At 41.0% G+C, this 11279-nt stretch overlaps 1 protein-coding gene across 1 annotated transcript in view; it reads right to left on the reverse strand.

Moving 5' to 3' along the window:
• Positions 1-6265, reverse strand: part of ZDHHC17 (zDHHC palmitoyltransferase 17) — a 106786-nt gene extending 100521 nt beyond the window's left edge. The window contains exon 1 of the mRNA XM_079936023.1: positions 6079-6265. Within this exon, the coding sequence (XP_079792149.1) occupies positions 6079-6171 (93 nt within the window). The 5' untranslated portion in view covers positions 6172-6265. The remainder of the gene's footprint in view (positions 1-6078) is intronic.
• Between the last annotated feature and the right edge of the window lie 5014 nt (positions 6266-11279).

Consider the following 11279-nt stretch of genomic DNA (forward strand, 5'->3'; position numbering starts at 1 on the left):
AGGAGAAAATGAAGCTGAAGGGCAGAGATGAGGAGAGAGAGAAGATTGTCTTGGTGACATTCTCAGCTCAGGTTCCAATTATCCTTGAGTCCAACTGCACTCCTGCCATCCTGAGTTTGGGTTATGTGGACCAGTAAATTCCCTTTTTTGCCCAAGTAGATTTTTAAAAGGTTGGTGACATCTGCAATCCAAGGATTCTAACTAACACGACAAGCAACTTCCTCAGCTCACAAAAGGGTTTGTTCATTCATTCATTCGTTCATTTATTTTAATGATAATGGGAATAGTTTTGGTCACCAGTTTTGTTCATCCTTCATTAAATCCTTCATAAATTAACAGAAGTTCATAATACACATACACACACACACACACACACACATACATTTTAAAAAACTGAATGAGGGTACAGTAACATCTCAATCAGTAATTAACAGTATTTTTCACTTGATTTTTCCTAGTATAAAACAACTGATAAAAAACACAGGTTATCTGACATATATACAAAGAAACCCCTTCAGGTACATTTAGCCCTATCATTTCCATCTCCTCAACAATAATTATCAGTAATCAGAAAGATAAGCCTAGGACACTATAATATTCTGAGTTATCAAAGAAAGATTCTATCATATTTAGTATGTATTAACCCTAGAAAGTAGAGTAATTCATTTGGAAAATTTTCAACACCATTTGAGACAAAAATCAAAAATATTCTGTTAGCCGTCTATAATTCAGGAAATTAAGTTCTTCATAATATCTCATTTAAAGAAGGCTCAAGTTTCACTCTACTTTTAAATTAGCTGCCTGTAGCTCTATTTTAAGGAGAATTTAACAGAAGATATCATCCTACAAATGGATAATTATTGCACTGGGTGAGAATTTTACTTGCATATTTTATAAATATAATACTGCCTTGAATCAACTTTGTAAATTCCAAAGCTTAAACTATTTGATATTTTATTCTTGAATTACCCATCTGTAATAGAATCTAATCATAAAATAATATTAGAAATAGATGATGCTTTGAAAGAGAATTTCACATAACCCTGATATTGAAATAACATCTTTCTGGATTATGTGGCTGTTAGGAGTTCTGTTAAAATCACACTACATCAAGACACTTTAAATGACTAACCAACCCTAACTACCCTAACACACCCTTAGGATACTCTCTAGAGGAAAGGAGGTCCACAATGCATTTTAAATTTTTAACAAAATACACACACACGTTCATCTATCCTGAGGGATCTGAAGGCCTCCAATTCACCTTTTGTTATTTTACAATGCCTTATTCTGTATTCCTCATTACTCTATGGCCTATCAAAGCATCAAGGCCATACTGAGATGCTCAACAAACACTCCTCATATCAAAGCACACATCTTTAAGAACATTAAATAGTGCAAAAAAGGCTTATAATAAAGAGTACTCTGCCTGTCCTCTCCTCAAACCCCAATTTTCGTTATCTTAGCTACCTAGACAGTTGCCTCAATATCTAATATATGTATACTACTATTGCTTGAGGTATTAATAACTAATCATAACATTAATAGCTAACATGTATTGTGTTACTAAGTGCCAGACACAGAACTTTATATATATTCTCTCATTTCATCTTCACGACAGCTTCATGAGGTAGGAGCTATTATATTCCCGTTTTAGTCTGGAAAATTGGAACACAGCTCAATAACTTGCCCAGAGTCACAAAGCTAGTAAGTACAAAACTAGGATCTGAACTCAAGCAGCCAAACACCAGCATTCTCACTTTTAACCTGCATCCTCTTATATTTACCCACTCCACAGCCCCCTCTTAATAAATACTTTTGGGATAGGTCTCACAAATTAAATAAAAATAGGGATCGAAACAAAACAAAGATGTCAAAACAGTAAAGTGGCATTTCTCACAATCAAATATAATTTTTTGGTTCTACACGTCAGTAATTTTCAACTTTGGCTTTGCCACAGTCCAGGAGGTCACCGATTAGTTGCATTTTCATTTTTATATATTGACTCAGTAGTTACTATGCTTAGGGTATAGTATTTTTAAATCTAAATTACAAGTATATGGACTATAGCATTTTTGCTGAATAAAAAAGGCATCAGATCCTAAAGACTGACAGAAAGACATGTTTTGAAGGGAAAGAGTGTGCCAGCAATCTATCAGAAAAAGAAAAGTAATTTTCAAAGTAACTTTCCATCTGCTTTATGAAAACAAATGAGTTAATTTATATATCTGTACACATGTGTATCTCTATATAATCGGGCAAAAAAATTTAGTAATGGAAAAAGGCAAAATCACTTTCACTGAAGAAAAGTTTCAAACAATAGATTCTGTAAAATCTGTAAAGACAGGAGATGTAGTAGTTCTTCAGTTTAATATTCTAAACAAAGAAAAAATGAGACATGAACATGGACAAATTTCATGTGAAGCAAAAAAGTTACCATTAAAAAAAAAATGAGACATTAGAGAAAAGGCAGTAGTTTGAAATTGAGAAAAAAAGGAAGCAAGCAAGAGATGAAAGCCCCAGGTAATCTAGGCAATCCAGTTCAAAGCTCTGAGTCAGACCTTGCTGAGACAGAGAGCCCTTATAATAATACTCTGGCTGAAGGGAGTATTGTGGCCTCATTCTATGAAAGAGCAGAGAAGGCTTACTGAGGACATACTAGTGAGTGAAACGGAAGGCTGGTGACAGCAAGCCAGCTGGACCTGTAGACCAACATATGGTCTTTATCTCTGCTGAAGTTTTACTTCTAACCATTCTAGATAACAGAAATCCAAACCTACTTACAGGCTACACTTCTCATTTCAGCACTTATTTGTATTCTGATATCTTTCCAACTGGATCATTAACTTCTGGAGAGCAGAAGCTATTCTATTTATTCTATTTTCATCCATATAACCTAGTACAGTGCTATGCATCTAGCAGATAGATGCTCAAGCCTATCAATCTTGAAAAATCACAACATACAACAGAGCATTAGAGTTTAAAGAAATCTGAAGAGAGCGTCCAGTCTAGCCTCTTTATCTTAAAAGCAAAGAAACTAAGTGTAGTTTAAATGTCCGCTAGCCTAAAATGGAAGAGCTGGGATTAGCACCCTAATCCCCTGATAATCAGTTTATCTTTTTCCAAATAGCCTCTAATTTCTTCCATTAAAATAAAACAATCTTATTTCATCAGAAAACAAAGTCAACAGCATCAGTACTCACTATATGTCAGAGCCCTTTACATTTGCTTGGCAGTCTACATGCCTAGGTCTGTGATGACTGCTTTACAAACATTATTCTAGTTAATACTCACAACGACTCTAAGAGGTAGGTACTATTATCCTAATTTCACAAAAGCGTAAAATGTAATTTGACCATGATGATAGTAAGTGGCAGAACCTAGATTCTCCATTTGTCACCAGAGTCTTGGCTCTTGACCAGTATCCTATACTGTTTCTCACTGTATTTACCACAAATATACTGAAGTCTCAAGATAAACAAATGTTTAAGTGACTGACTAAATGAATGGATTATTTAATTAATTGAAAAGTAAGGTTCTCTCATAGCAAATATCTCTAAAAAGAAGGGTTTGTTGTTAATCTAATTACATAATTCCCTAAGAAAGGTTTTAACAGTGAGCAGTCTGCATACTAACAGGAGATTTAAGGATAGCTAATTTCTTTATCCCACAAATAATTCATCTATTCAACAAATAGTGAGAAACTATTTTTGTGACACAATGTTAAATTTGAACATAAAAAGTAAAATAAACTTGTTCCTACAAGATCCTATTCCACTAAATTAAAACCCACACAAGTTTCTACACCAGTCATCAAAATCAAAATAAATATATAACACCGCCCTCCTTTTGGTGGAGAAAGGAGTAACATTAACTGAGCACCTACAATGTGCCAGTTCTTAAACCTCAACAAAGAGTCTCACCTAATCCCTTAAAGCCAAGTGAACTAGGCAGCATCTCCATTTTCTGATGAACAAATTGAGGCTTTAAGAGATTAAGAACCTGTCTCAGGTTACTTGGCTAATTACTACAAATCCAGAATTGGAACCCAAGTTTGACCAAAAGTCTATGTTCTCTCCAAAAACGAGTAAAAGGTACTATTATTTGCTCACCAACGCAAAAAAGGTTTGCTAGGTTTCTTTCCAAGGGAGTAGGAAGACACCACTTACTTTAACAACAAAAATGAATATATTACCTCACTTAATCCTTAGCTTATTAGTTATTATTATTTCATCCCATTATTATAAATCATGAAGCCAAAACTCAGGGAAGTAGCTTGCCCAAGAATGCACAGCAAGAAAGCAGCAGAACTATACCAGGTCTGTATCAGGTGTGAATGCAAAACTAACCACAGCAAAAATTCAGAAAGACCTTAGGCCTGGTAGTTATGAGCTTAAGACTCAAAACACCTAAACTAAGTGGACCTTGTGTTTCTCAAGCAAAAAGGAATGGTAGATATCATCTACTTCAACTTCCACTTTCAATGATGAGGAAGTTGATTTTCTAGTAATAGTCTATGAAATGGCAACCTGAAGACTGGTCTCTAAATTCCAAGCCTACAGGCCATTACATTATACCAAGCAATTTCTGGATTTGTTGCCTGTTGAAATTATTCCTAAAGTACCAAACAATGAACTATTTCACAAAGCAAAGGTTTACGAAGAGAGAAGATTTATGTTATAGAATCAATATTTAAGTATTTAAAATACTTTCACAGGAGTAGATGAATAGAAATATTCCTTAGCAACATTTTCAATGCATCATCTGAAAACTTTGTCTATTTCTTGATATATTTTTAGGGCCTAAAGTGTGAACTAAAAGAGAGATGTCTCCGATGCCAATTCTGAGAATTTTTTTTTACCACTTTGGTCAAAAAAAAAAAAAAAGTTTAGTTTTACTGTAGAACTCTGTTTGTCAGAAATCCAAAGTAGCCTTTTCATTGAGAGTGGCCCAGGTATATTCCTAAGGAACTGTGCCACTGTTTTTGATAAGTCAAAGTGATGAATGAGAAGGTGATGAGTATTAACATATAACATGGGTAAGTGCTTGTATTTATATTATACTAAGTAATATAAGCATGCTATAATCCCAACTCCAGAAATAAACAGAATCATTCTAATGCAAGATAACCAGGTAGAGACTTCCATGTTTGTTCACCCTACAACACAAAGATTGTCTTCAACCCTTAAGCTCATAAAAACTACAGGAGTTCTTCAGCAAGCTTTGCTGCTGCCCTCCGCACATCACTGTGGATCATTAAAAACCGGAATGCATCAAGAATTGCTTCCAGGCCTGAACTAACACTAGCTCAGCTATAAACTAACAGAATGCTACTGATCTTGGAGAGGGGCACTGTTTACTTACAGGTGAAGATTCTCATGTGATGGGAAACGTGTTGCACTGTCCTCCTCTGGCTCCCGGCCCCCCCCCCCGAAAAAACAGGGTACTTTGACAAGCTAATGTGAGCGTGGGTCTATTCCCAAAAGTTTTGACCTCTCTTTTTAATCGCTTAAGGACAAACGCTCAAAGAAGGACATCCGACACAAGGGGCCCCGAGGTGCTGCCTACTGCATCACGGGAAGGACATCACTTTGGCCAAAAAACTGTGTTCGTCCCCTACACTCCCCCACAGTGAGCCAAATGGGAGAAATAGATAACCGTCATTCACTCTGGCGAAGGAAATGAGAAGAAATCAAAACCAGACGCGCTTCCTTCTCGCCCCGAGAGGCTTGGAGCAGGACTAGAGCTTATCATGCGGTTCCAAACAAGCACCAGGCCCCCGCCGCCACTGCACCCGCGAGTAGCGCGGCGACAGAGTAGAACCGTCAACATCTCCACCTCTGTCCTCCAGGCACAGCCAGGGACGGCGTCCCAGAGCCCGCCCCGGCCGGGCCCGCCCCGCTATCTCCTCCCCCGTTATCCGCTCACAGCCGCGCTCGGGCCTGGATTTGCCTCCCCGCCCTCCCCAACTTCCGCGCGTTCCACTACCCCGAACACGCAGGCCACCGCCCCCTGCGAGTCGGGGGAGAAAGGTTGGAGGATCGAAGGGCTAGGAATGGGCTCGGCGCCGTTTCTCACCTCTGGATGGAGAAGGGGCACGCAGCCCGCTTCGGTCTCGTACTCATCCGGGCCGTCCGCCATCTTGGTGTTAAATCCCTCCTCCCGCTGCATGCCGGGAGAAAGCGTTTCACCCTCGCAGGGTTCGGGCAAGGCGGAGGGCGAGCGGGAGGGCGAGCTCGAGCCCCGCCGGAGGCAACGCGGCCGCCTCCTCCTCCTCCTTCCCTTCCCCCCGTGACGCCCCCTCTGCCCCCTCCCCCTTCGGGGAGCACGGGTCCCTGCGCGCGTGCGCGCGTGCCGGCCCGGCCCGGCCCGGCCCGAGCGGGAGCGCGCTCTGCTGCACTGCGCCGGGGCAGGCGGGCGGAAGGCTCTGGGCGTGGGCGCTGCCACTCGCAAGCGTACCCGCGCCCCAGGCAGCTGTGCGCCTCTGGCTACCCCGGGGAGGCGGCTGCTGGGCAACCCGGTAGTTAACGTGAGAAACCAAGCGGCGGCACGGGAACGAAAGCAGGGCTCCGGAGAGGCGCAGCCGAGATTCGGGATCCCCGGCAGTCGGGGCGGCCAAGCCCGCAAGCCCCACTGTCCCGATACGAGACCCCCGGGACCGCTTCTCAGAGACCCGGAGTGGAACCATCACTTCGCTCCAGGTACTAGGTTTTGGGCTCTCAGGCTTGAATCCAGATGTGCATCGCTCCAGAAGACGAAACACGCACCCCTTTCTCCGCATTCAAAAAGGTCATCCCGCAATTTATGCCTCCGGGGGGCGCCCGGGAAAACACCGATAAAGCTTGGGATTTCCTCCTGGAGAAGCCTGTTAAAAATGATCGCAACCTGCCCTCATTGGTCTTGAATTAAGAGTAACCACGTTAAGAATGTACGCCCTCAAAGCCCGCACGCCCCCATCTGCTACATTTTAATGTAATCCAGGAATTCAGAACTGAAATCATTTAAGCTGAATTCGCTGAAATGAGAACCAGATAAAATGACTAAAGCCATTATTAAACGGATATTAGGGCTGCATGGGGGGTGGAGGGGATTGCTTTCTAGAAATGTGCTGATGGGACTGTTATAGAAAGCATTTATCTTTGTTTTTAGCTATTAAAAATCGAAAATCCAAACTGCTCAGAGGACGATGTAGCAAAAATCGTGGAACATCTAGTAGAGATCCTGATACTAACCTGTCTCGTGTTAAAGCCAAACTGGAAGAAGCCTGCAATCCGATAACATCAGATTTATTTGTAAATCAAGAGGAAGGGCACTCCAGAGGAAGCTTGGATACCACTGGAAAAGGGAGGAGAAAGAGTCTTTTGTAAAGTTTAGGTTCCCGCCAAAGGACTCTGTAGGTCTAGGGAGAGCGGGGATCAGTTCTGGATTGGATGCTGTTTCTGAGGCGGGATTAGGAAAAGAGGATTAACCAGGGATTGGATGCTGTCGTGAGGAGAGGTCCCGTTCAGTAATTGGGTAGTCTAGTAATAAACGAAAATAGTAAAGTGGGTCTGGGCATCACTGGCAAGAGAACAGTATCACTCAAAGAGGGGTGGGTATGGCATTTGACAGATGCTGCATCGCAGGGGGGGAAAAAATAGCTTCCCTGTTAACTTTGTGGCTGGCTATGTCTGTGTTCCAGCACTTTTGCTTTTTCTCAGACTGAAATGAGAAAAAGCAACATTTTCATTCTTTTGGTCCTGGCCCAAACCAAGAATTTTGGTTTTAACTCTTCCACCCAGTATGCAGAACTAGTCAGAATTAGGGTTCTGCCTTTGGAGCTCCAAACTGCTTTCAGACACCTTTTAACATGGACAGAAATAATTTTCACTTCAACAATTCAGTCTTCATCTTGCCCCTCCTTACCCTATGTCACTGGTGTAGATAAAATCAAATTAGAGAATTAAGGGGAATATGTGGAATTTGACATGTGTTTAATTTAGGGATGTGGTGCTGTTACCGACCCGTGTCCTTGGACCCTTTAATCAATAGAAATTGATAAGAGGCCAGATGAGAAATTCAGGTAAGGCTTTACTGGGACTTGTGCTGCATGCAGCACGAGGGAATGAAACCAAGTAACAGGCGCCCTTGCTTGCTCCAAGGAGGGCAGGCTGGTTCCTTCAATGGGATGACTGGTAGGGACCTATTGGTGGGTTGGGCTGGAGGTGGGGTGCTTAGGTGGTCTGGCCAGCCCCTTGGTGCTACTGCGTGCAGGGATTTGGGGAAATACCATGCCTTTGCTCCCCATACCTCCAAAACGGCAGCTAGTTTATGACCTTTTTGAATCTTATTGTTGATAATTGCCCTAACTGTGCATGCGTGTAGTTATTTTTAGTCCCTTATAGTTTCTTTGTCATCTGCCTTCTTTTAACCAGCTGTTGATTTGTGTGTGTGTGTGTGTGTGTGTGTGTGTGTGTGTGTGGTTGTACATATAGATCAAGCAACACCCTAGTGGATGCTCATTTAACTTGCCCTGAGACACACCATTGTCTATTAGTCATTATAACAGAGCCCTGCGGGTGAAGATATTCTGGTTGCCATTCTGGCCTTGCATTATCACAATTATGTACACTTCCTTCTGTTGGTCAAGTACTACCATCTGGCCTCTGCTATTTTGTGTTCTTATCAATCGAATTAATATTAAGGAGCCCAGTCCCATAGCATCATCTCTTACTGTCACCTACAGTGGATAAATACCACTGAGCTTCTCAAAGATGCCAGTGGTACCCTCACCACTGTATTTCTTACTGCCTTGGAGATAGGTGTGTCCACTGGGCTCTTACAAGAGACATAGTCAGATGGTGGGTTCTCAGGTATAATATTATACATTTGTTCTTACATTCTAACCTCCCAGAGCCTTCTGACACCTTCCTCAAGGAAGTCAAGGCGCTTCTAGAATCTCTCCTTCATTTGCTATAGGACTTCATCCTATGTAAGCTTTAAGAGCCTTCTGACACCTTCCTCAAGGAAGTCAAGGCACTTCTAGAATCTCTCCTTCATTTGCTATAGGACTTCATCCTATCTAAGCTTTAAGGAGCCATCCCAGCAATATATTAGAACTAGCTCCATGTGTCCTTGCTATGTCATGAAACTCCAGGTGTTTTTCAATGTTAGTTAATTCTCTTCTGTCCACATTTGCCTTCACTGGTCCAACACTTTCAGGATTCACTCCTCAGTTCCTTCAGGTAAATAAATATTAACCAGGTCTTACAGACCTTTGTTTATGTGTCTATTGCTTCATACAGGTTTTTGCAGGGGCTCCAGAAAAGGTAGGCTATTCTTAAGCAGAGCAGAGGAAGCTACTTGTACCAACACAGATTTCAGAAGACATTTTGACATTTCTCAGGCTTGTTCATCTAAATGCTACTGTTGCAAGTCTCAGGTTTCCATTTATTCCCTTTTAGGTCCCTGCCTTTGGCATAGAAGACTTCTCAAGACAGTATTTCAGTCTCCTTTGTAGCTATGCTACCTTACAACTCAATCCTGGGTCTGATTATGAGCACAGTTTGCTCTGTGGATACAAAAGATAAACACCTCTTTAAATACTGCCTTGGATGCTTTCTGATTTTCACAGCCTGCCTAGACTTGAAAGTTGGTAACTTGAGCCTGTCCCTTCTTTTTTTTTCTTTCTTTCTTTTTTCTTTTTCTTTTTTTTTAAGTTTTCATGAGCCCTTAACAAAAATAAGCCAATCCACAGGTCTTATAATTACCATTGCCTTCCAACTGTTCAAGGGCTATCCTTAGTTCATAAGCAAATGCTTGACCTTCTACCTATAATTCATCCCAGTCATCTACCAGTAAAAGTCTTAGTGACGCTGATTCAGGCCAGGGGTTATCACCACCCACACTTCCACCAAAAGTGCAAGTGTCTGACTGGCGAGGGATTCAGTTCCAGAATTCTTTTCTGGGTGTCTGCTTTCTAGGTCTACTCCTGAGATCAAATGTCTTATCTTGGGTTCCCTCGAAAGGTAGAGTCTGAGACAAGGGTTTAGATGCAGTTGGTTTGCTCTGGAAGTAATTCCAAGAGACAGGAGTGTGAGTATGGAGAAGAATGGTAAATAGAAGGAAAGAAAGCCAATCCAAGCATGCATTTTTGAGCTGGTCACCACTGTGGGTACCAGGAGCTTTGTCCTGATGAGAGCCTTTGAAGAGCTGTGTAATTGTGCCTCAAAATTGTCAGAACTGACTGACACAGAATCAGTTGATGATTGATTCACTGGCTCTACCCCTCAGTGGTTTCTCCAGTGAGTGTCAGCTCCTTCCACTTCCCAGTCTGTGCCTGTGCCAGAATAGCTGGATGGGCTTCTGCAGGCATCCCAGGTGGTGGTGGCAGAGAATTCCTACTGCAAAGTAGGAGATGCTCCATGCAATTGAGGCAAGGCTGTGGCAGAGCATAGTTGGCTGCAACAGCAATGGTTGGAGCAAAAAGGTAAGCCAAGAAAATATGAAGAATGAATAAAAGATGTCTACGCACATGTACATCTGACTTGTGATAATCAGACTACGTCAAAGTTATTTCTCTGCGTGCCTGTCACCACTCCTAGATGCTAAGTACTTTAAAAATAGGGACATGGAATAAATTGGCATTATGTGTCTCCTGAAATGATGCATTGAGAAGAAGACAATGTCGCTTCTGTGGTATTCTTACCAAAAGTCATATCCTGAATCTAATTGTGAATAAACGTCTGACAAACCCAAACTGAGGGACATTCTACAAAATTTATGGCCTGTACTCCTAAAAAAATGTCAATGTCATGAAAGACAAAAGAAGAGTGAGGAATTATTCCAAATTAAATAAAAATTGAATGCAACATATGATCCAGAATTTTGTTTTCCTATAGCAGACACTTATTAGAACAATTGCCAAAATTTGAATACAATCCATATAGTAGACAGTCCTTTTGCATCAATGCTAATTTCCTTATTTTAATCATTGTTCTATGGTTATATAAAAGAATGTTCTTGTTTTTAGGAAATATATGCTGAAGTATCATTCTCCAAGAGAAATGATAATAAAATGTAAATATTTGAGGAAACTCAGTGAAGGATTTGTAGAAATTCTTTATTCACTTATTGCAACAAAGGTCTGAAATTATGTCAAAATAAAAAAATTTAATTTTAAACAAAATAAATGGATACATATTTATTCACATATATGTATATATGTGTATATATGTGCATGTGTAATTAATTAATTAATTATCAAGCACCTGGCACAATGCCTGCTGTCATATAGTAGG

This window comes from Stenella coeruleoalba, assembly GCF_951394435.1.
Source record: "Stenella coeruleoalba genome assembly, chromosome: 11".
Lineage (NCBI taxonomy): Eukaryota > Metazoa > Chordata > Mammalia > Artiodactyla > Delphinidae > Stenella > Stenella coeruleoalba.